Source organism: Hesperophylax consimilis, chromosome 11 (genome assembly GCF_061612785.1).
Source record: "Hesperophylax consimilis isolate HC1 chromosome 11, BYU_Hcon_1.0, whole genome shotgun sequence".
In the NCBI taxonomy this organism is placed as follows: domain Eukaryota; kingdom Metazoa; phylum Arthropoda; class Insecta; order Trichoptera; family Limnephilidae; genus Hesperophylax; species Hesperophylax consimilis.
The window spans coordinates 20215636-20242832 of NC_142846.1; the positions used below are offsets into that span (position 1 = coordinate 20215636).

General features: G+C 36.0%; 1 protein-coding gene across 3 annotated transcripts; it reads right to left on the bottom strand.

The window, feature by feature from the left end:
• Positions 1-6157: 6157 nt before the first annotated feature.
• LOC149419896 (uncharacterized) lies at positions 6158-21462 on the bottom strand. Of its 3 annotated transcripts, none has more exons than XM_089637370.1 (5): positions 21322-21462; positions 20402-20679; positions 15473-15651; positions 14138-14239; positions 6158-14023 (listed from the first exon to the last, which is right to left on the bottom strand). In XM_089637370.1, exons 3-5 carry the CDS (start codon positions 15641-15643, stop codon positions 11504-11506), a joined length of 2793 nt encoding a protein of 930 aa, XP_089493496.1. In that variant the 5' UTR covers positions 15644-15651; positions 20402-20679; positions 21322-21462; the 3' UTR covers positions 6158-11503. The 3 variants fall into 3 exon arrangements, with proteins under 3 accessions (XP_089493496.1, XP_089493497.1, XP_089493498.1); XM_089637371.1 differs by lacking the exon at positions 21322-21462 and adding an exon at positions 20913-21256; XM_089637372.1 differs by lacking the exon at positions 15473-15651.
• Positions 21463-27197: the final 5735 nt, after the last annotated feature.

Sequence of the window (27197 nt, forward strand, 5' to 3'; positions counted from 1 at the left end):
GCTGTAGCCTGTAATACACTTTGCAAATGCTCATGGGTAAAGCGGTACCTTAACTTGTACCATTCTTGACACCAAATTCGGTTTTTTTTAATTATTTTATTCAAACATAAAGCTAACGTAAGAGCCAAGAACGCTTTGTCTTTGACAGATTCCATTTTGCCGCGAGTCACGAAATGACAGGAAGGCATAGAAGTACATATACATAGACCACCACGAAATCACAGGAAGGCGTGGCCATGCTGGACGGAGAGGCTTGATGGGGGCTGTCAAGCCCATAGATATATAACACCCATGTCCACTATGGGTGTTATATATCATTGGTCAAGCCGCTAAGCATAGACAATAATAGACAACAATAGACAACAATAGACAAAAAAACTACGTGCTTGCGATCAAGCCGCTTGACCGTGTCCCAGTCCCATATCACAAGAAGAACTAATTGACGGGTACTCTCATTTTCACAGACAATTACTTCGATTGGTCGGCCAAGAAGCTCCTGTGGATGTAATGCAAGTTTTAGTTACATCAAAATCTTGCTACCCTGGATTTGCAAAAGCAGCTATTCAATGTCTCAATTGTCCTGTCAATAGTGTTGATGCCGAGAGGTACTTTAGTATCTACAACATTGTCGTAACTGATCGCAGGCAAACAATGAAAGATGAAAATGTAGAAATTACAACAATGCTAGCCTTTAATCGAGTTTTTAACAATGTATTTTTTTTGGCGAAATTTTCTATTTTAGTTTTTTTAAATGCGAAATCACGATTTTTTATTTGCGAAATTTACGTACCCCTAGTCATCAGCAAACAATAAATAAGAGGAATGAGTGATGATTGAGCCAATATCGTTGATGAACAACAAAATATTAAGTGTCAGCTACACTACTCGCTTCGACGCTTCGACGAAGTTAGCCGAAGTTCGAAGTGCGTGCCCACACACTCATGCAACTTCGCGAGTAACGCTTCGAGTCCTTTGACTCGGGCGCATTTACCGACAACAATCGGAAGTCGGGCGAAGCGAAGCGAAGTTGCCCGAAGCGAAGTGAAGTTCGTGCCCACACTATCGTATTCGGTCAACTTCGATCAACTTCGCGAGTAGTGTAGCTGGGCTTTTAGAATTACTGCAATTGAAATTCGGCTACTAAATGTTTGAAAAACGGCGACATTAGGCCAAGATCCGTTGGCAACACTGGATCTGATGTTGACACGACATTCACGACAACGACTATACCGGGGGCGTACAACTCCCGTCTGACCTTGTAACCCTGATGGGAGGAGTTATTCCCAACCCAAATTCTTATAGACAAAGCTGTTGTGACTGAAAGCTCAGATTTCATTGGCTCAGAGCAAAAATTGTAGTTTGATCTCTCGCTCTCTACCATAGCGACTTGTGTAACAGAAAGAGAAGCTAAGCATGTGTTATGCTGCGATAAAAATTAACGGTAATTTCCAAGACGCCATTACGGAAGTCGAAGTCAGTTGAAGTTTTTAGCGTAAATATTTTGAATTTTGAAAATCGTCTAACCCATCTAAAAATAATGTTGCGTGCTAGAATTCTTCAAGGTGATAAATTAATGCCGTGTTGTATTAAAGGTTGCTCAGACGGATTCGATAATCCGGTACTAGCAAGAAACAGCAAGAAATACGTTTGTTTGTGGGTGTCATTTCGCAATTCAAAGCAAAAATACGGTACTTTTGGGATTAAAAAAGAATGCTTGGCAACGCTTAATCTTCCAGTCATCATATAATATCCTGTCTATCTCCACCAACTGAAAGAAGGACCCGAACCCGTTGTTAAATACAGGTACTAACCTTTCGTTCTTTGATACAATGTTTCTGATTCCTGAATGTACTTCATTGGCTAATAATTTAATTAATTTTCCTTTTCAGACCTATCCGTATTCTGACGCGATACTATACCACGTATTAGGATGCTAAAACTGCTAAACAAAGCCACGATTACATCAAACAAGGTCATTTAAACCTCTCCAGAATTGCATCATGTAAGTATTCAGATTTAACCAGCATTTTCCATAATGTTTGCTGACGATAAAGCTGTGGAAATTATATGAAACCCTTGCAGGATTGATTTGAATAACTTCTAGTGCTGTGGCAATAATAATTAACACTTACATTTGTTACTCTTCTAATATTTATAAGATGTAACTCACCTACAGTACGCTTGAACAGTGTGGAATCCTCATTTGAAGGAATATTCTGAAGGTATACACCTAATTTATATTGCAGTGAAACTCGCTCAAGAAGTTTTGTTTTCGCTCCCTACAAATTCTGCAGAAACTGCATAAAACGCTGTTTTTTCCCATACAAGAAAGTTCAAAAGTTCAACAATGAATTAATCCATCACCATGTCCCTTTTCTAAAAATATTTTGTAATTAATTTTATCCATGAAATTTATTAAATATGTGTACAATACTAGAATAATATAATACTAATCATTGGGTCAAATTTTGTCTTTTTCTAGGTAAGACGAAGGTCATTTTGAGCTGCATTGGTCCGACGGCAGCCCTTTCTCCCAGGAAACAGAAGACGCACTTGGAGATTTTGGGGACCAGACGGCAACTGCGATATGTATAACATTTGTATATATATATAACAGACTTTTCTGTAGGCCTTTTTAAGGTATACAATTCCGTAGTACATTATTTTGATATTCTCATAAGGTCTCGCCAGCGTTAGCAATGTAAGCGGCCAAAAATAATCTTTATATCGACTTTTCTCTGCTTTTTATCAATATGTGTCAATGCATGTGTTATTTATCATATTGATTTAACACATTAATTTATTTACACATTGAAATGTCAATGCATGCGGAAGGTTTAGATAAATAACACATGAATTGACACATATTGAATAAATTCTCTAAATGATGCTGAAAACCTTATCGAAATCAGTCGCATAGTTAAGAAGAACTAAGCGCACAAACAGACAGACGCGAATATCACTTTATTTTATACTATTCCACCACGAATTGTCAGTATCCAAAATAGAAATATTAATTACATGTTCTTAATTTCTATTTCATAATATCTTTTGTTGTTTTACAAGCTATATTTCTTTACAAGCTTTTATTATGTACACGATTTTTATTTCTTATATTATGGTTTATGTATTATGATTTATATTATACCATGTAAAAGTCAAAAGGCGTTACTATTACTTGACATAATGAATATATTTCAACACGTTGAATATGTATTTTGTGTATATATTCTTGTATTTTTGTGCAAGGTCAAATTAAATCCTATTAAGTTGTTGCAGTAAGACAGAAATCCTGGGTTCGATTCCTAGTTGAGACCGTTACTTTTTATTTTTCTGTGTCTTGTTCTGTTTCATGTTTTGTTTAGATATATTAGTATTATCTTCTACTTCAATAATAAATCAATGCTCAATACATCGGTGGTACTGACCCTGTTTTGTATTACTGTCCATTGTCTTTTTGAAAATAAAAAAATATTTTGATGTGTGCATAGCTGTGGGTTTTTTTATTTTCCTTTTCCTGCATTCCAATATTTTTATTTTTAAAATATTTTTTTTTGGGCTAGTGAATGAACGATGTTAGCTGGGTGCAGTTATATTGTCTATGTTTGCACTTTTTTTAAATGGCCTTGAGATTTATTTATGGTCCACGATATATTTACCTGTCTGGACCAAACGACCGTTTTATCTGAGGTCGTCTGTGGTTAAGGGGGTGACAAAATGGGGCCATACAAAAAGCCCGAAGATATCGATCTAGAGAGTGGTTTATTTATGTGCCACACGCAAAGCTCACATCAACAGATAATATAAAGCACAATAGCGCTCGCCATACAATCCCATACAGACCCGACACACGTAAAAAGATAACGCGCTATAACTATGGTTCTGAACTTCGCTAACCGAATTTATTTTACGTAACCGCTCCCGACGCGATATTTGAAAAGTTATGCGTCCCCCTCTCCGCCGTAAAAAGGAGAGGGGGTCATTTAAATTACGGAGCTACCAACTAAGTTCCGTGTTCCCTTTGACAGCCATGACATAAGCAGCCTAATAATGCGTTTCTTATTTATTATGTTAGCTCATATCGTCATGTGTGCTAGTAAATTTTAGAAACATAAAAAAAACTTTATTTGGCAAACATACTTAACATATATTTAAAATATAAATATAATCAATATTTGAATTTGAAGTAAACAAATTTTCGCCCTTTAAAAATTAATCATATTTTTAATCTCATATATTATGTTTATATGGTAATATCATTCGGTTTTTTGATAAAGTTGGACGGCCTGATACCTACATAGAGAAGCTTCTAGTTTGTTCGTTTGTTGATTGTTTTCCTGGGTAATCTGGTTTGCTCTCGTCAGCTCTCGTGCTCTCTTCTCGTTCCCTGCCCTGGTGTTGGTCCTTGCCGCCTTTGCCTTCGACATTTTTGGAAATCGACGTGAGCACAGACATAGGAATTAATAGACGAGAAGATAATGGCGAGGGGTAAAATCAACTGTTGAAGAACGAAGGGAGTAAGGCTGACTGTGATTCGTCAATAAATCAATCTGACAGTAAATAGGCATCTCGCATTATAATATCACCATTTAGTTCTTAAAAGTAAAATCTGCTTTTCAATGAATAGACATTTCTACATGGGAGCGCAAATTACTCGCCACGTTATGAACTAATTTGCGAAGTCCAAATTCGGCAAAGTAAGGCAGCTTCTATTTTCAGAGTCGTAGTTAGTTTCAGAGTATTTAGTTAAGACACTTTTACAAATGTCTCATAATTTACTTACCCCAGTAAACAACGATGAGCACACTTGAGAATCGCTACATTGTGATGTGATAGTATGTTTCTAAAACTGATCCATATAATACGGTGTGAATAAGCTTAAAATAAAGTAAAATAATGCTTACTTATGGAATGTAATACGACAATTGGGTTTATTCTCTTTTTCACATCTATTTTTACAAGTTTTCATATCACAAGTCAACATTTTGCCGTGTTATTTCGTAAAATGAACCGATGATGCCTCGACCATAGTTCGCACAAGAATGATGACGTCACGTTTTCAAATTTCACTTGAGGCCATATGCGAGCCCAGCCGGCTCAATGGAACCGGTATGGGGAGTGGGGATAATACGCTTTTAATCACTTAGGGCAGGTCTACTAATATTCATATGTCTATGGACGTGAGCTTATTTTACAATAATTTATTATATGTCGCTTTCGTCGATCGGCGTGCGAACTGCGAATTTCCTGATTCGACGGAGAGGTTATGTCAGGTTATGTGAAAATGCGCTATTTACGCGCAGATTGTTTAAAATCTAAAAAGTTTATAGATAGCATTTATAATTATATAGTTGGCGGCATCATCATCTGAGGATGAGCTGTCCAACAGATCCAGCAATAGGCGACAAGTATCATCCATTTCGAAAACGTGCTCAAGCTGTCAGTAAGTAAAGTTGTCACTTTGACAGATGAAATTATGTTCCTCGGCCGCTCTCGAATTCAACTGACCCCCTCTCCTACCATAGGAAGAAATATTTGATACCGTCGTGTGTCGGTAGAAAAGATGATGCGCTGTACATTAACTTTTGATGTGAGCTTTGCGTGTGGCAGCAGCTTAAGGGGGTGACAAAATGGGGCCATACAAAAAGCCCGAAGATATCGATCTAGAGAGTGGTTTATTGGTATATTTATGGACTATCCTCTTCGGTTTTAATGTCTGTACGTCAAAGTCGCAATTAATCTCAAATTAGCGTGGTATAGAATGCCAGATTTTGTAAACCATGTTCCTGATATTAAATGTATTGAGGGCCGCACAAAATAGCTTGGCGGGCCGCAGGTTTAGTATGACTGGTCTAGTTGGTGTCGGACGGCCAGGAAATCTGCGACGAAATTCACGCTGCGCCAACACAACCGATGAATTGTTGCGCAAAAACATGGAAACAATTATTCCGCGTTCTAGCGGAGTAAACCGATTCATGTCTTGTCGATTTGTATTCTGCGTTTGTTTACTTCACAAATATCAAAACCGAATAGACATTTGGCGCCATTTACAAAAGTTATAGCGTTTTCCAATAGGGTGATTACTTTTGCCCCACCTTGTACAATGTTATAGTTGGTAGGAGTATGGTTGAAGGACGGGAATAGAATAAAACCATCATTAGATTGCATGAATTTATTTTGAATATAATCAAACCAAAATGGTTTGTTAACTGATTGCAACAAGAACTGAAAAATAATCACCAGATTATTTTCTAATCTACAATACATAGCAAGGTAGGTTGTACCTACCCAACTTTTGTGGTATTTTCTCGGTCAAAATTTTTATTAATTCAATAGTATAAAAACTGAAGCTACAATATTATTTTTAGTAAGTCATTTGCCTGTTCAAAAAGATATGGATTGTATGTTATAACATAAAGTCAAAGTTAACTAGATACAAACAAAACATCTGGTGATTAAAAATTACTCTAAAAACTTCCAGTTTCCAAATTTGCAAATCTACACTTCTCAAACGCCAGAGGAAAAATTTCAGAATATTTTTTTTTTAATTCAAAGCACCACTTGAATCGGGCAGTCATTTTAAATTTGTGAATTTTAAAATATTTTTGAACAATGGAATGCAGTCAATCAGTTTACTACTCCTATTGTTAATACTTTATGATTCCATGAGCCGCCTGCAAAAATATTGAAAGTGGCCAATAAATTTTGGCACTTTAATCCAGAAAATAATTCCACCAAAACCTCCTTCTCACCCCTCCCCCCTCCCCCAAGTGCACTTCTCTCAAGTAGACAGCAAATTCCAGTTACGTTATACTAATTCCTAATTTGATTCTTTATTGTTTCAACATCAGGGCACTAAATGGTTTAAATTTTTTTTTGTATTTTTTTCACATTTACTCAATAACACACACGACACCGAAAGAAATGAATGTAAAAATAAAAATGTACAGAACTTAGAAGTGCATGTCACAACTTTTCAAAGATACCTTTCCTACAAACATAAGATGTTAAATGTTTTCAAGGCGTTAGTTTCTACAGCTTCAAGCGAAAGGCTTTACTCAAAGATGAAAGCTTTTCATGTTTGAGCGTTATAATGAGTTTAGATACGAAAAGACGCAATATAGAATTAAAGAATATCAACGCAGCATTACTTTTTGCAGCTATGGGGTAATATATAATTTTTATAAAAGAGTAACCAAATATCATTTTCTTTAGGTTTACTTGTAAGAGTGTAATAGTTTTATTTAAAAAAATTAAAGTCAATCTCTAAATCCAGCACTGTTTTACATAACTACTTTGTAGTTTTTTTTAATAAATAACTAAAATTGGCTGTGCAGAATGATGACAAAACTTATGTGATGGGAAAGGAGAATTAACAACATCGAGTATGAACACAAGGTTCTATCTCAAATAAAGTTTTAAGAAAAATATTTAACAATGTGGGCAAGTTATTTGGCTTGCCACAAATATGTTTGACAAACATTTAACCATCTGTGTTACTCGAAAGACTTCACTAATAACACTACAAACTGATTAATGAAGGAAAATATTCATTTGGAGCAGAGAATCGTGAATACATATTAATATTATACAAGAGTAATTTTAACCTTTAATATTTTGCAAATCAAAAATGATAATAATAAATACATGTTGATGAAATAATCAAAAAGATTTAGAAAATTGAGACAAAAATTCAATTTAGCATAAATTAGGTACTCATCTCTGCTCCAAAATAAAACATTCCTTAAAAACGTTAATTTACTGTTCACGTATGAACAGTAAAAATACAATTTTTCATACGAACAATGAAAATACATATTTTAGTTCTTAAAATAAAAATTCAAATAAAAAAATATATATACATAAATACATACATACACATAGTATATTTCAGAGAATCGAAAGTGTAAAGTTCTCGCAGAGGTTTCCTCTTAGATGGATAAAATAAAGTATAAAATACATAATTACTTCAATACACAAAAACTTTGGTGATATTGAAGCCTGTATAAGAAAAAAACATTTTAATCATACTACATTGGTTATAAATCTCCCCAATATGTTGGAGGAAATACAAATAATATGTTCACACCACTTCACAGTCCTGATGTTGTGACTTTCCCAAGGAACTGAGTCGCCCGCCAATAAGAGGAACATGACCCAATGACCTGGGAATTTTCCATCCGGGGTGTGACATCTGCAGTGCTTCCCAAAGTGGGGAATTTTGAGCAAAAAAAGCCTTTGTGGGTCCTTCCTTAGTTTCAGGACCTCCGCATGAGTCACACCTCTGATGCAATATATCGAGTTAGTTAATAGTTAGCATAGTATTGTTAATATTTAACATAATACACAATCACGCACACATTCAGACTAACCTTACGCCAATGTTTCATTTCCGAGCACACAATGAATCTGCATTTTTCAAATGGACAATGTTGTCAACGAGTAATGCTTCGCAAAACATCTGATTACAAATTTTTTACTCAAATATTAGTTATTCCCTCTGTGGAAATGGTCGATACGGAGAGTTAACGATGCCCGGGCGTGACTAGGAAAGTATTCAAATATATCAGACACTAGTGACTGGCCCTAAGGCTGAGGAAGTAAAAACTTTAACCACTGCCTAACATTGATCTATTTGAAAAACTGAAGATCTATAAATAATTTTCCCCACAATTATTCATTAATGGGTTACCATAACTTATACTAGAAACTTAACAACTTAGCATTCACTTCGCCCTTACAAAACATCCTCTCTTTTGGGATATTATGACTTTCGGGGGAAAGAATCTACGTTCGGTGTCAAAATATATAAAATATTGCAAGTGATGGCCACAACCCTAAGAGAGAGGACTTATCACCAGTTGCAACATTGAACCATATAAAGTGAGACTTTCTAGCGGCAAAAGGAAAATACGGTTCTGCTGAATGTAAATCTGTACGATTCCCGAACGATATACCAAACCCTACTCATTTTGTCTCGTAAATATAGTTGATCTGATCATTCATCCATTCTTCATTTAGAAATATTCCATAAGAGTACCTCAATTCAGCCATAAAGGGCTGAATTCTCGTACTTCATACATCGTCAGTGGAAAATATTCGAACAAACAATAGAAAACAAACCAACTGATGTGGTATTGCTTTTTAAAATTTGAAGACATTTTCAAACAATAGAATATCAATTCAAATAAATATATAACTTATTGCAACATAAAAGAATGGATCATAAATTTTCCTGAGTTAACACAAATTATAATATTTATACAACAAGAACAAAGTAATGCAATAAGAATATTTTTTTAAATGTAACAAATTACTAAATGTTAAAAAATAATAATCATTTTACCACACAAAGCGAATTGTCTCCAACAGAAAGTTGTGCAGCAGTTATAACAATGAGAAATAAGCCAGATTTTCAGGAAACAATAATAATTAAAAACATGGAAAAGTGATACAAATAATATTATTTACAAGGCTTTTTTGTCATGACCAGAAGTCAACGTAATTTATTTTATACGAATCTGAATTATTTCAAGAGACTAGAAGTGAATATAATATCAAAAGTGATGGTTGAATGTCTACAATTGCAACTCTGTTATTGCACTCAATGAGTCCTTGGCATTCAAACACGTTATTACTGAAGCTCTGCATATTTGGTATGCTGAGGTTTATCGTGAACCAGCCAGAGTGTGCCAATCTCACACTTTACTCTTTAAGGGTTTGGCTTCACGTTCATTTACCATTGTTTAATACTATCACTAAATTAATAAGTTAAGTGCGCAAGTATATATTTTACAAGTATGTTAATCCATGAACTCGGTGCGTTAAATTGAAATTATTAAGTTGTAAAATTTTGAAAATATAAAACTAGTCCATTATATATTTTGAAACTATTTAAAACAAAAACTAATTATGTATAACCGATAATTATAAAATAATAAGACGAACAAAGCGATAAGTGTTTTCGAATCAAAATAGATTAATTTTTGGTTTTGAATGGTATGCGACAACATAATGCCCAATATACTAATTAGGTAATGCGTTTAATTACATTCATACCTTTCCTGGATGGTCAAAAAAAGTTAGAATAAACATATTGGTTGTACAAGATGGCCAAAATACTAAAATTTTATTCATAGATTCGTCAAGGGGACAAATAATATTACAGTAAATATTTATGTACAAATATATTACCATCTGTCATTTTCCTTTATCCACAGGGTCTAAGAATGTGGATAAACAAACATATCCAACAACGTACTACAATTCAAAGCCCTCTTCAATTGATTATAATTTTAAATCTACTGGACGTCTTTATGGTAATATATATTGGGACCGTCCATTCATAGGCCTCACAGGCTTTATAAAACAAAAAATGTAAACAATAAAATATGTAGTCGATAACAAGTGTTGTGTTGACAGGAAAACAGGTAAGCTTGGAGCGTAACATACATTGGGAATTGTAACAAGGCTCGGTAGCTGCATGTTCTGCATACACAACACTCGCCACCAAATACCACATTCAAGTCTCCAATCTTAAGAATGAGGAGAAATAACATCCCTGAACTGAATCCACGTCGACGGGTAAAACAAGAAAATTAACACTATAGTTAACTAAGACTGTTGAGGCATGTTTTTACAGTTATTGTACATAATTCATCCTTAAGACTGGAGATTATATTTGCTAATTAACCTACAAGTTCCTTAAGGTACTTTAATATTAAGCAAATATGTATGAGTTCATATTGTGTCAAATAATATATTAAAAGTAAAATGGACATAAACTCTCCTGCATGTAGGAATTCTATCAAAATGAATATAACAGCCAACACTAAAGATATGTGGGAGAGATAAGTATGTGGATTTTCGCAAGGATCGTTGATTCTACAGATGCAATGTGGAAATAAATTTACATTTGTAAACAAATATGTACATAAAATATTGCAAATACAAAGATCTCATTCGGTACATTTAATTACAATAAATAAGTATACATACAGCACTTACGAAAAATAATTTTATATAGAGACATTAAAAAATTTACATATGTATTGCATCATTTGTTGTAGATACAGGGAAGAAGAGATGGGACAAAGTTCCCTCGGAGGAAGAACACTCTCGCCAATAGAATGAGATTAGTTAGATTAAATTCCTACCGTTCATTTCATTCACGCATTGATTCCCGCAGAGTGGTACCATCTGAAGGTGGCATATTTACTAGGGTAGGTTAATCGGTGACAAGAGTGATATTAAAACTAGAGCTTCCTGATAACCTAGATAACACAAGATGCAGTTAGATGATTACAAATTACTCACTGTTACTGCAAAACTAAGTTTTTTTAATGATTTTATATTTTTTTGTAAAACTGCATTAACACAATAAACAAAACTCGGTATTTAGGCAGTGCGTGCCTCACGGCATCCAGTTGTTAGGGAAATGTATGTTAGCCAGAGCTCATTACGCGATGAGTCATGCCAATGAGCGATGAAAGGGGGGCTTTGGTTAGCGTGTTAGTGGGCGGTCAACAGCAGCCAGCAGGGGTTGCAGGGGGCGCGGGGGACGCGATGGGGCAGGGGGGGCGGGCAGGGGGCAGCGTAGTTTGCCCGCCCCCCCTGCCCCGCCCGCACTGTGCCGGCGCTTGCGATCTCTCCCTCCCCCGGCCCTCTTCTTGGCACTGTACAGGTTGAGAGACTGGTTCAGGATGCTGCCCACGATGTTGAATCCTTTCCCCTCGGCCACCCACTTATCTTCCTCCTCGTCACCGTCCCCGTTCTGCTGCTGGGCTATCAGGGCACTGCGGATAAAGTTACCGTCGGTGGCACGGATGGTGATCTCTTTGGGGGCGATGTCGCAGATGTCACTGGGTGTGGTGGTCTCGTCGCTGTCTGTTTGCAAATGGTGCGCATAGCTGATGTCCGATAGCAGTTCCTCCCACTCCCGCGCTGCCTCCTCCTTGTACACCAGTGCCTTCTTGCTAGTCTTTCTCTTGGATTTCTCCTCCGCTTGAAGCTCAGAGCAAGCTTTGCAGAAGTTATCATCCAAACTCCATATCTTGGTGGAATTATACATGGGATGCCAGCTCACTTGTTGCAGATTGTTAACTGGGATAGACGACCAAGAATCGCTATCGATCTTACACTTTTCGCATTGTATCCAGTTCAGTTGTAAGGATTCCAGTTCGCTGTCAATATCAAGAATGGGGCAGAACTTGTCCTCTGAATGGGCAGAATTATCGAGACAAACCAATGAGCTAGCCGAAGAGCACCCAGATAAAATCCTGTCAGCATCTACAGTTTTGGGCGATGATTCAAGCTTGGCTTCAATTTCTTCAGTTTGTACTGACATGTCAGTTTGACAAACTTTGAACTTCAGAATCAGATCTGTGCACGCCAAGCCACCATCGTCAGAACCATCAGCAGAAGGACTAATATCCAGCCTGGCGTAGTCTATTCCTTGCGTACGGTATTCCATGTATTGCTTTGGAGGTTCCACATCAGACTCCAAGAAGAGGCTACCGGAACTACTACGGCTGAACTTAACCTCGTCCAAATCACTGATGATGGGAAAGGTTACCCCATTATCATAGCTGACAACAGCTTGCGTGGTTGTGGCGCTCTCACGCTTGATGGGTCTAAAGTGCGTGCGCATGGACGTCAGAAGGTCATCATCTTCCTTGGGGCTGCTTTTGATGGGCGGGATGTCAAGTTTGAAACGATTGTGCTTCTTTTTAATGCCATCACCAACATAGCCAGCCGTGGACTTGGGAATCACCTCGGTGAAGGAGCTGTACAGGGGGTTATGGTTAAGAGCAGTGAGGCTGCGGATTGCACTAGTGGCTGCAGGAACTGATTCCAGGACATCATCGTAACAATGCAGGGAATACGGATCTAACATGGAGGATCGGTTGGAGGTCTGAGCAGGTGGCGTGACAAAGACCGTGTCATCCTTGAAATCAAAGTTATTTACATCAATGGCGCAACTAGTTTCTTCAGAGTCATCCAAATTCAGCGGCTGCAACTTATTGTAAATCTGTTCCATCGACTCTTTATTGTACGATTCCGTTTCATTCTGCCACAAGTTACCATTGTTGGGAAATAAATTAAATCCCACATCTGACCCGTACGTGCTTGGCTGAAAATCCTCATTGCGGGACGTGAAGTCGCCGCTTTCATATTCCTGGTTGGTATCGTTATTGGACCAAATGGATGCAGTGAGAGAAGCAGGCAAAGCCTTATCCGGGGACTCGCAGCACTCCAATATCTTATCAGACGGCGATGAAAGCAGAACTTGCAAGTCCACAGGCAATTCTTGATAATCATCATCATCATTATCATTAGCGTCAGCGTTAGGGTTTACAATCGGCTCGTCCGTGGCCCACAGATTTTCCATTGTGCTGAATTTGGCTTTGAACATGGCGATAGACTCTTCCTCGTTGCGAGACTTTGGTCGGAAGCAAAGATCATCCTCGATGACCCAATCATTGAAAAGTAAGACATCATCAGTGTCACCTGAATCTGAATCTCTTTCATAGAGCCTCTTGGATCCAATGATTTCATCCGTGACAGTGTTGTCGCAGGTTCCGTAGCCCTCATCCATTGTGATGCTCTTGACAAAGTCCTGGATGGGGTCTTGGGAGTCGTAGTCCCAGGTGTCGGGATGGGTGACCCACTCAGGCAGCTGTTGCGGCTGAGAGTGCGGGGGGTGTGGGGGGTGGCGGGGCTGGCTGGGCTGGCTGCGGGGGGCGCGGCGAGACTTGTGCTTGGGGGGGGCGGGTGCGTGCAGGGTGTTGCGGCGAGAGGGCCAGGTGCGCGCGGCGGGCAGCTTGTCGGCAGTGGATTCGGGGCCCAGAGCGGGGAAGGCTGCGTAGTACAGGCGTGCCATCTCCCGTGGGGACAGAGTGCGACGACGTTCCCTGCGAGCGCGGGTCACCTGCGACGCGCGATCTCTACGACTGCCGCCCACTTCTTCCACCTCCTTTATCTTCAGACAGAGCTCATCCACCAATTGTTCAATGTCTGAACTCTAAAAAATCAAAATCATAAAAACAAATCATTTAGAGACATGGAAGTGCGAGCAGTGAACTCCGCAAAGAGATATCTAAAAGGAGCAACATTAAATAATTAAAAGTATAAGTACCTCTTCATCAGAGGCGTTGGTGAGACACTGAACAGCTGCTGCACGTTTCAGAGCTTCAATCTTCACTGGACCCCATTTGTTTTTGTTTCTGCGTTCCCAAGTCTAGAAGAAAAGAATAAACAAAGTTTTAAATAAATACTTTCAAATTAACTAGTTCTATATTGCCCATACATATCACTGGAATCTATTTACAATCCATCACCACCAAACTAAATGCACCGACATCAATAAGAAATAGAAAAATATCTATATTTACAAGTTTAATCTTTGCAACTAATTTAAAATCATGTCAATATTGATTTACTTTCCTGTACATCTTAGATTAATTGCCACAAACAAAAATTAAACTAAGCAACAATTAACCACAAACGCGCATAATAATCGGCAGAATGTATTTTCACTCAGAGGTAAAAGCAAATTAAAAGAAATATTTATTAACACTAATTAACTTCCGCTAAACATTTGACTGTCAATATGATGTTTCAAATTTTTTGTTAATTGTTTTAAACACGCACTAAGTGAAAAAAAATAAAACAGCGAATTTAGTTATCTTTTTTAGCAATACATAATGTTCTGAATTATTTTAACACAGTATTCTGTGGAACATGTCCCCTAGTATTTTAATGATTGGTAGCAGCCGTAAATGTAAAAATATTTCCTTCCACCTTTCAAAATGTATGCAAAATAAACATGCAGCATAACACTGTTCAAATAACAAAACAAATATCATACATCTTAAAATTAGATAAATAATATTATAGTTCATCATACTCATACCATACTAACGAAGCAGTACAGGCAATGTGTGCCGTGTCAAATTTATAGGCCAAACTAAAGGACAGGTTGTATGAAAAGATTTGAAAAGCAAAATGTCAATTGCATGTGCAATTGTACTTGAAAATAAGTTAGGTAGTACCTACGTCAAAGTTGTGTGTTGCTTTTAATTTGTACGTCATAAGATAAGTTCAATTTCGTTTCAGTACGGTGTTGTTTGTTAGAATCATTAAATTAAATGTATAAATTAAGTTAAAAAATTGTTCAGGAAGGACGATCCACTATATTTTTTGCTCTTCTAAGATACTTAATATTTAAACTCTTTATTAAAATATGTTGTCATTCGGTTGTTTAGTTTCGAATAATATGTCAGATTCAAGTTTAGTCAGGACACAAATATTTTAGGATCAACAATAATTTCCACAGTATATCGGTCTCTAGTCGAGTTTTGAGTTTAGTTAAGAACTCGGCATCATTTACCACGCTTCACAAGCATCCACCATACTCCGCCGTTAGTTTGACAAGCACTGGAGATGTGGTATTTGGGGTGGTGGGAAATACCTTGGCGCCCTCAATGGTGTCGGGGCTAAGATCAGCCGGCTGCAAGGGGCGCGCGAGGAGGCTCAGCACGTAGCGGCCGTACGGGGCATCTATGCCCCGCGCGTCCAGTTGGCCACGCAGCCAAGCGCCCAGCGCTCCCTCCCAGTGCGCCGTCCACACGTCGGTCCTCATGCCCGTGCCTGCGCACCATACCAGCCATTAGCCATTAGTCGCTACGCTATTTACTAGACCAGTGGTGCACAGCATTTTTATGCCGGGGTCAATTTATCAATATTTTTAAATATTTAATACGTATGGAAGTGGAATCAACAAAATTAGAATGCTTGAGCATCCTCGTACTAAACAAACCGGATAAGTAGAAGGGTGTGTTTTAGTACCTATATAAACAGCAAAGTTTGATTAAATTATATTCATTATAAATATATGAGGCTATAACTTAGTGGATGGACGATGTGACCCCACCTCACAAGAGCTCTCCTATCTGTATGTGAGGTAGGTTAAGGAGTTACATGAAGATATTTGGGCTCAGTTTAAAGCATGGAGGGAAGACGGCAGCTCATTTTACAATTTGGAGAAACAGCTCATTTTCACCTTATTGACATCAAGTTAAAATGGGTTTTTCAATCTAGTCTACTGAATTTCTAACTTTGTAATGAATTCCTGAAAGTAAATAATTAAGTTTCAGACTTCTTCTAATGCCAGACTTGGCAATAGTTTTACTTAGCCTTGAAAACTTTGCAGGAGAGTCAAAGTAATATGGCAAATAAAATATATTTATAGAACAATGGGTAGTATGGGCTAAACAGGAAATCATGACTGCCGATCGCAGATTAAAATAAAAATATTTAAAACATACATGTAGGAGACTTTATTATTAATAATATACTAAAGATGTATGATTTAATGACAAATATGAATCCCATGATAAATTCTCTCAGAAGATTTCAGAGACAAATCTCATTTCATTTCAAACTACATTTATCATTCAAAATAACCGGTGTTGATAAAATAATGATATTGTGATTTGTAATATCTAATGCTACTCTCCACGCTTGTCACAAGTCACTTGTCCAACTGCTTGGCAAGTATAGGCAAGTCAAACGTTGACATCTACACGCTTGCGAGTGCGCCAGTATGTTCGAAGCGTCCAAGCGTGGTGGACATCGATGCAACTATGTAGGCTATTATGTTCACGTTAACCTTTTTTATTTTAACTTGTAACAAAACAAAAGAAATTAAAAAATATATTTGTAGTTATTTTTTATTGTAATAATTGATAAATTATTACTTAATAAAATATTAATTATTTATTTACGCCCGCCCTTAGAGTTTTTACATAAAACAAGTCTTAATAAATTACATTAGTACATTAAAATTATGTAACATAATAATAATAGAAATAATACCAATATTATTTTGTGTATTCTATCTTAATACAATTTATGACAAATCGTACGGAGCGAAATGCCTCGCAAGCGTTTGCTGGAAGGATCTTTGACTTGTGCACAAAATACCGACACTGGCCTGATCGGCAAGCGCTTACAAGACTATGCTATGCAAGCCAAGCCAAACGCCCACACCACACGATCGAATTTGCGAATGCTTGCTGAGGCTTGACAAGCGTGTAGCGCTACCTTTAGAGGAATGGTGATGCGTGTGGAAACATGTGCATTATAAATGATTGTAAATGTACTAGGTAAGCATTACAATTAAATAATATAAAACGCAGACATTTTTTGAGTGAACATTTCCTCAAGGGAACTTCAAGACAATACCTAGTTTTAGGACAGGTTGTTATTTGAACAATTCATCAAATTTCAACATTAATTTGCGAGTTCTGTGAATGTCCTATTCAAGTTCTGTTATTATATCATTATAGGCCAGTTACTTGACAACTGAAATAATAACAGAAATTGAAAAAAAAACTCTCACAGAACTTGAAAATCAACTTTGAAATTTGAAGAATTGTTCATATCCTCCAAAACAACCCGTCCTAAGCATATTTTTTAACAATAAAATAAACAAGTTTCATAGGGTAATTTTAATGTAAATTTCTGATAAACTTGTTATAATTTATATTGAATGCATAAAATAGTTAATTCACATAAAATCTTATAAGGTGTAATGTAATACAGTTATAAAAATTATGGAGTTTATTCTGAGGAGGAATGCCCTGAATATTTTCAAATAAAAAAACTTCAAACACAGTGAAACGTGTAGAAGTGTAGACTCATCAAGATTAAAGAACTGCCGACCTTGGGACAGCACTGAAGGTCAAAAGTTACATTCTGTGTGCATTTCTGCTTTCCTACAATATTTAGAATACACCTTAAGCAAAACAAAAATACTATATTATTAAACCATGACTACCAACAGCATTAAAATATAGTTTTCAAAATGTTACCTGCTAAAAAAATACTTGGCATAATACACTTAGATTTTTTTATCCTGAACTAAATAAAATAAGAGTTAAAAAGTATTAAAAATTTCTTCAACACTTTAATTTCAAATTAGATACACGGTAGTCAATAATTGTTAGAGCAACACAAATTTAATGCATTGTTATGCATTGGATGGCAAATTAGTAATGCTTGGTGTCAAATGGTATTGAGGAGCACTCAGCTTTAGGTAAATGTTATCAGTTTTTGTGGGGACAAATAATAACAATAATAATGGTCAAACATTTTGTTATCTTCTTATCATGATTTGATAACAAAATTCTTTCCAATTTAAGGGTATTGTTATTTATTGGGCCATTAGCATAATACCAGCTGGGTTCAATGCGTTTGTCCGTGTGATAGAATAGAAAAAATAATAAAGAAATTATAAATTACATTTTGCTATATTTACCCAGTCTTATCATTGCGTTTCCTTCCCAGGTCCAAAGGTTAATTTTTATTGTGTTAGTACATGCATAAGCCAATGGAACTTAGTTAGTTTTAATTATAATATTAGTGGCATGGACATCCAAATTGACAAGAATTGTCCTAACATTAAATCTGGGTATCATTTCAATGAGCTGGAGGCAAACCACGTGACCATATTTTTGACACCAGGAGGGTTTGAGGGTTGAATAAACTACGACATTAGTCATACATTGACCGCCAAAGAGGGCATGTTTAAGTAGCCAAACCCTTTGCAGAAAAGTAAAGTTTGCTCAAGTGAGGCAAAGGTTTGCAGAGCAGTATGCTGTGGGATTTTTCCAAGCAGGATATGTTCGTTTTAAAACGAACCACCTAGTGTAGCGACGCTAAAAATGAGTGAAGTGGATAAATTAATACATTTGTAAAAATGTCCAACTAAACAGTATAACAAAATATTAAATTTTTTAAACAAGCACAAAACTTTTGTTTACCCGATTTGGGATTTGTAGTAAAGTTTTTAAGCAGTCAGCAATATGCGCATCAGTGTAAAAGACTAGGACTTTTATTTTCGAAAAATGATATCCAATGCCTGTCAGATTCATTTATTGACAAATCACAGAAAGTAATATGATCACGCCGGCTCTTGCGCAACATGGTTTGTTCCCCTTTCCTTTTTAAAAGACACCTCACAAGAGCGCCCTGTCTGTAGTGTTAAGGCAGGGGAGCTATGTTGCCACCCTGTTGGGCAGCGTTATAAGGCGGTTGGCTGTAGGGATTTATTATTGCTGGTGTTGAAGAGGCCCGTGTTATGTGAAGGAGGAAAAACAGATGCCGGTAACGGATTCCACATACGAGCCGTCTTACACAAAGACGAGTCGAAGAAGCGGCCCGTTTTCATGAAGCCAACATTAACTGTGAACAGGTGTTCCACTCGTGTACATCGAGATTCACACATGTGCACCGGGATCAATGCTGCTATCTCCTTAGAGCAGGCTCCATTAAAATACCTGTATAACAGACTCAGCATGCCCACATTGCGTCTGTGCATTAGAGATGGCAATCGGTCTGTAAACAATGGATTGTCAATCAGACGGACTGCCCTCCTTTGCACAGAATCAAGTAGGTTTATCAAGTATGGTGGGGCTCCGGCACAGAGGTGGTTACCAAATACAATTGTTGGTGGTGCTTGAGATTTGTATAGGGTTAGCAGCTGGTTACTATTGAAGAATCTGCTAGCCCTGTACAAGACGCCTAGTTTCTTGGAAGTCCCCAATACTTGAGCCGGTCAGATATACTTCAAGCATTTCAATAGAGTTACTCTGTACGTTAATAAAGTGCACTTAGTAGTGATTTTCAAGGTTTTTCATAAATTATATGTAGTCGTAACATCACAATATTTGGAGAGCAAATTCTATAGTAATTTTATTATTTCTTTTCCCACATTCAAAGTTACTATTTCTCATGTTAAACTTGTGCCATATCGAGGCTGGAAAAGATAAATGGCTAAAGCGCAATACTGCTATTTATCCTTTCCAGCGTCGATATGTTAAAGCCCCCTGGGCATTAAATAAATAAAACAAAGTAATATACAACAAAAAATTATTAAGTTTGAAAAAGAATTTTTTTAGCTTTCGCTGTTTTGTTTATCATTTGTGTATAATGCTCAGTTATTAAATGAACTTGTAACAAAATGATAATTTTTGCACTTATATCATAAGGCCACAAATTAATGTTAAAAACTAATTTTTTATTATAAATAAAATGATTTCCCAAAACATTATTGTTTACTCTTGCAAATAAACTTTAAATTAAACTTTAATTTAAATTTGAAGTTAATGCAATTAAAGTGATATTTCACCCTGGGCATGTGGATGTTAAAACTGCTGCTAGTACTATCGACACTGTGTATACTGGAAATGTTGGCATTATACAAAATATGAATTAGTGTTTCAAGGTAACATACAAGTAGTCTCAGATTACATAACTGACACCCAACAGAAACATGCAAATGATAATAATATAGTGTGGATAGAGTACAAGCTGCAAAAGTAAGGTAGGTACTGACCTGATGGTGGTGAATAGATGTAGCCATCAGAAAGGATGGAAGTGATGAGGTGATAGCTCTCGGCTTGTGATGAGAGCAGCAGTGCCAGGCCTTTCCTTGTATTTAGGCATTCTTCTTCGATTCAAATATCTCGTTGTCAAACATTGTTATTATAAAGTTCCAAAATTCGTTATGTCCTTATTTCATGAGCCAAAATCCAATCATAGCGTGAAGCTTTCAAATTATTGTACTAAAACATGTTTATATCTTTGGTTTTCGCTATTGTTTCACTTGCCAACCTAGAAACAGAAAAGTCAGCCTTTACGACGGGTAACGATTTATAACAATCACATCATGGCAGGCGACAAACTATCCATGGATACAAGGGGAGCAATCCACCATCGATGTATGCACACAACTATATTGCAATTGAGGGATCGATATACAAACGTTATCGCTACAATATCATTACTGTAACGAATGAACCCTGAACGAAGGCACAGAAACAAAATAAAGAAGTGTAGGTACGTACGACGACGGGCAGAGGCATAGCCATGATAGTTTATTGCCTACATAGCCATAGCACAGCACACACACCTAGTTCGCGCCACAAAAGTGGGCCGATGACATTACGGGTACGGGGGACTGGCAGGTAGAGGTAGGATCTCAATCCCGCGCCTCGGGTCACACATACTTTGACAACTTCGAGCGACACGTGAAATATAATAAACTATTAATAACCCACAAAGAAACATCAACCGTTAACCTTGCAATTCTACTGACTCACGTCGCAGAGTGCATAGATTGCGACATTGAGGAATGAGATTGCGTGCATGTAACACACGAGTTGGATTTCCGCACTATCATTTGCTAAACTTTCACTTTGTGTCAGGTACCAATAGCAGGGTAAAATGGTCGAGTAATTAATGCTGAACACTCACCGTTGCTGTTGGAAGGGAGTTATTCACCCCGTTTACAATTACACACCCCGCGAGAATAAAACATGGCAGCCGGGAAAATAACCCAGACGAAAATGTGCGCAACTGCGCTAGCTGTAGTGATGGCCAATCGTAAAAAGCTAATTTTAAAAATACAAATTGTCTATAGACAGAGGCCCGGAATTCTTGGAGCGCTAACTTCCTATTGGTCGAGAACACTTTCAAGGCCTTATCGACGAGCGCGTGCCATTTTCCAACCAATCAGAGGTGAGATTATTTCATTTTCTCTAACGGAAATGCGTCTAAAACTAGAATAAAACCAGCGGGAAATTCTAATTCCGAGTCGACAAAGAGATTGGAGTATTTATTCTGTTATTGTATTACAATAATATACATAAACAAACGTCGACGTCAATGTTATGATTGACGAAAAATGACACTAAAAATATATTATTTAATTCCGTCCTGACGTAGCTTTTCAGAGTGGTATTGTTATTCTTTCTAATGTCAATGACCCAAGTGACATGTAACTCTGCAAAAACAAAAAGAGGTCATGGTCCTAATCAAAATTACAGTTGTATTTCTAAGATCTCCATAACAAATCATAATAATTAATATTATATTCTTAGATTCTCCTGTGTGTTGGATAATATTATTATAATAATGTATTACATTTAAAAAAATATATAATAATAGAAACTTTATGTACAAAGTCCTTGCTCTTATATTAGTACCTACCTACTTAACTATTGCTAATAATATTAATAAAAAAAAACAATAATCTAAAACCTTCTGATTGCCCATGCCCATGGTAAAAACAAGAATAGAGAAAATAAGGAAATTTACTTACAGATTAAATAGTACAATGCTGAATGCTAATAGTATAGATGATCTACAGTCTCTCGTGTCTAGGATGAATGAAGTATGCATGAAGAATGAGTTAATGATGAATGTAAGTAAGTCTAAAGTAATGGTGTTTGAAAGAGAGAGTACGAAAACAGTGTGCAATATAATTGTGAATGAGGAATACTTGGAGCAGGTGGATGAGTTTGCGTATTTAGGAAGTATGTTTACGAGAGATGGGAAGGCTGACAGAGATATTGAAAGAAGGTTGAAAACACAACGGAGTGCTGGTACCTACCTTGTTGTGACACATGGAAGTAAGGCATGGAACTGGTAAAGAAAGGATGAAAGCAGATTGAATGCTGTTGAAATGAGATCCCTGAGGCGTATGTGTGGTAAAACCATGTTTGATCATGTGAGTAATGTGGAGATCCGCAAAGAGTGCAAGGCTGATGTAAGCGTAATGAGTAAGATTAAGAAAGGGACGCTTAGATGGTTTGGGCATGTAGACCGAATGAGCGAAGATAGGAGTGTAAAGAGGATATATGATGCAAATGCGAATGGTAGCAGAAGTCGGGGACGCCCGAGGAAGACATGGCACGATCAAGTGAATCAGATACTCAAGTCGGGCCATGTCAAGAGTCAGAATAATAGAAGAGTATGTATGAGACGATGTATGAATGTGAATGAGGCAAGAAGTGTGTGCCAAGACCGAGTTGTTTGGCGGTCCGTCCTCTCTGTCTACCCCTGCGGAGAAACGGCGTGATGGTTAGTTAGTTAGTTACTTACAGAGTAAATAGTACAAGCTTTCGTTTACTATTAATACTAAGCAACTGTCACTGAGCAGCGTCAGTAATATTCATAACAATAAAACAAGAAAAACGTGCTGTCTGCTTAACTCTTGACAGGCCGAGATGCCAAACAAAACGTCTGTAACCAAATGAGTCTTCTGACGACCCCATGCATTTTTCTGTCTTATGGGCTTTTAAGCTATAGAAATTCCAATTATTAATGGTAACTTATGGATTTGCGCAGAAATACGTAAAATGTATGTCAAGTATTTAAGCTAATATAATGAGGATAGTAATTTTGGGTACTACCTACTCCCCGACTTGGCTGTGAGATAGTTAATCGGTTAAAACTTTTAGACAGTTAGCACCAGCGTTATGAAACTAGCACTGAATTTATATATAATCACAACTGTTTTCAGCTAGAAATATTCTTTCCGTCAAAGGCTACTGAGCTTTGAACTATCAATTTAATTATCAAAATATAAAACTATACCATAAAATTAAAATAAGTATTTTGAAAGTTGACCGTTATTTTCTAATAAAGTTTTTATTTTCGTTTAAAATTGCTTTATTTTTAAACCCTACTCATGGTGTGCTGACTCAAAATTTTCACTGTCCGCCAGGACAATTTTACTACACAGAATATTCCAAAAATATATTCAAATCCTTATTTACGTACAGCAATGAATGATATATCTATATAAGTAAAAATGTAAATGTTTGTTTGTTCAAAATCATAAATCTTCAAAAGTTCTTCTCCGATTGCTTTGAAATTATGACACAACGTTGCATTCGGATGCGCATGTGTTTTTGTATAAGATGTCACCTGTGACAGGCAAAAACAAGATTTTTTTAAAAAACAGTGTCATTTGTTGGACGTAAAAGCAACATGCGCTATTGTTTCTCTACCCGCACAGACAGACTGAGCCAAAGCAACGCATGGCGAGATACAGCTAGTTAAATAATAAAACAACATAGTATTGAGTATTATTTATTTATTTAAAAAATGTACATTGTATTAACTATACCATTTTACTATACATACAATCACTATACAAATGAATTGTAATAAACCAGTTATAGAATAATATGTATTTTTGTTCAGTTTTATAGTTACCCTCACCAAGAATGAGAAAGGTAAAAAAAAGTTGAAAAAATGCCAAATTTGAGAACAAGACTTAAATTTTTTTGTTTGGTTTTTATTATTTGTTAGTCAATATAAAAAAATAATATGTAACTAATTAATTTTAAACACTTAATGGCGCCAGTTTTTTGAAATGTTTCAAGTGAATGGTTCTAATAAATAAAAAAAATTAACCAACGTGATTTAAAATAATGTTTTATTAAATATTGTATTCGTTAAAATTTAAAGTTAATTATTATGTCAAATGTTTCACAGCAGTGATTATTTGAAAAACGAAAAGGTTTTGTAACTGGCAGTTGATATTGTAATCTGTATATATAATCTAGTTGTAAATTAATCACAAGCACCTATTCATTAAAAAAATGTAATAGTGTAAAGAAAAATAAACCGTTTTACAAATTCACTAAGCACTAAACAAAATAGTATTACATAGCATCACAATGATTTAAAGTTATTCAAATTATGAATGCAGAATTTCATCAAAAATAGTAATCCACAGAAAAATAATAAAGATACAAAGATGTAAAAATCCATACCTGTTTACTGGAATTGATAAGAAATTAATATTTTGAAGACATTGAGGGCGTGGATAAATTTTACTAATTGAATTTTAAATGTGAGTTATTCATTTAGGACACTATTATTGGGGAATGTTTTTACAAATATGTTGAGATGCAAAGAAAGACATTAAAACTGAACAAGCTCTCTGGGTAAATCGGAAAAAAATAGATCAAAAGTACAATAGAGTACCTATCATGTTAGTTACAAAATCTGTCAGATTAGAGATTTATTTAGAAGTATTTTTGCTTGACATTCAATTTCAAGATTCGCTGTTTCTAAACGTACCCCGAAATGAAATAGTGTTTTTGAAAGACTGTTCAAATTTTTATAATATCATATGCTTGACCATAATACAAAACATATAACCAGTTTTATGTGTCATTTGAGGACACATATGCCACGACAAGACTCAACCGGTATTGATGTTGTGATCTGACAGGTTAAATAATAGTTTTTTCAATTTAAAACAGATTGATGTAAATTAGAGATTCTACTAGATTATTAAGAAAAAATAAAATTCTTCATTCACACTTAGAACTGGTAAAATAAACGTAAAATTAAGGAAAAGTGTTTTGTACGAATGACAAAAGTGCATTTCTTCCTGTGTCGGTAAGTTACAGACAGAAAAAATATACTTTGTGAATAAAAACAAAAAAAAACGTAATTTAAAAATAAATTAGACAATGCTACACTATTGAGCTCTTCTACCTAGTGTAACTTCCCATCATCAAAGATTATATAAGTTTTAGTATTAAAAAAATACAGGTCTATATTTTTAATTACTGTTGTACTCTCGTCAAGGTTTTTTTATTATTTAAATTCCAGTTAGTACGGTAGCGACATCAATTTATTTATATTCTGTACAATCTTAATTATCATGGATAGTAATGCGCATAAGAAATTATAATACCTACTTCAAGTTATTCTTATCATTGTATTCATATACAATATCTAGGTATGTTATTAGATACATCTATTTATGAAGTGTTCATACATTTTGCGATTTTAATGGCTATCTATTCAAGTGATTTAAAAAGTATTTGTAATTTAGTTAGTAAGTACTCGTAACAAAATTTTTGGCTGAAGATTTAGCTGACTGTAACATTGCTTCAAACATGTTAAGCAATAAGCAATTTTGAATGCAAAATAGTGTTTAATTATGCCAACAAGTTGATGTTTACATTATAACCTTTGATATTCTGTAATGAAGTAATACATTTTTATCAAGAGATAAAAAAGTACAATATGAGTGTATTAGCTTTTTATTATGATCATGTAATCATTTATATTATTTTCATGTGATCAATAACATATTACTGAAAAAAAAAAAACAGTATGGTTAAGTTGTCTAAAATTCTTCAAATATAAAAAAAAGGACTTTTATTTGTGTCAAAATAATAATTACGTAGTACATGTGGATCGTCTGAAACCATAGTGAACTAACTCACTTTTTGCAGTTTTTGAGTTAGTGCTTGAAATGAGGGCTCCAAATCATAATCTACCTTTGCCAGAGAGAACCATGTTGATTGACCAATCATAGATAGTTTTTTAGCACGGTGAACCAATCAGAAACGAGCATTCTTCCATTAGTTCTCAAGCCACACTAAACTAACTCAGTATCCAACATGGCTTCCTACATGACAGGTCGCGCGTCGGTCAGCAGAAATGATGACTTTTCAGAGTGTTCCATGTCAGATTTCAGTGAATTGTCAGATGACAATGATAAAACTTATGTTCCTAGTGATTCAGAAGGTAAGTCTATTTGAATAATTACTAGTATTTGGAAATAAATGTTATTTTGAACTGGGATCGTTCTTAGCCACTCCAGTCTTCAACCAAAGTAAACTAAGTAGCAAAATCATGATAACTTTCAATATTTTGATAAATAAATAAAAAATCATGTTTTTGTTGAGTACTGCAGATTGTGTTTATTATTAAGCATTTATAAGTTGAATAATAATTTTGGAAAGCTCAGGTTAAGTGCAATAAAATTCACACTTTAAAAGTTAGTTCAGTATGGTTGAATCAATGTAGGGGAAACTTGAAGCAACATGATACAGAAGGCTGCTGTATTTGATGGTTAGAGATAGTGTAGGGTTGAATTAAAGACTAAAATAAGTGAAATTCGCCATTCATAATAATTATTTTGTTTTTCAGATCGCATTTGCGCTGAAAATTCTCCTCATGCGGAACGTGAACTCACCGAAAATGCTGAAAATAGTGAGACTTCTTCCCCGGAGGGAAACGCATTGCCACTGCCAACTAATGCCGTTTTACACGAAGGGGCAAAAAAAGTGAAAAGCAAGTATGCTGATGCTGCGCAGTGGCGAAAAAATTTAAGGAAAAAGCACCGAAATTCGGCAGAAGAATACACTTCATCCAAAGGAAAGGTTATGACGGGCAAACCTTTTATCGATTATAAATGCACTTGTAGACGTAAGTGCTACAATTTTCTAAGTACTGCCAACAAAAAGGCATGTTATGACAGATTTTATGTGCACGGGTCTTGGGATTCCCAAACTGCATTTCTTGCTGGTTCT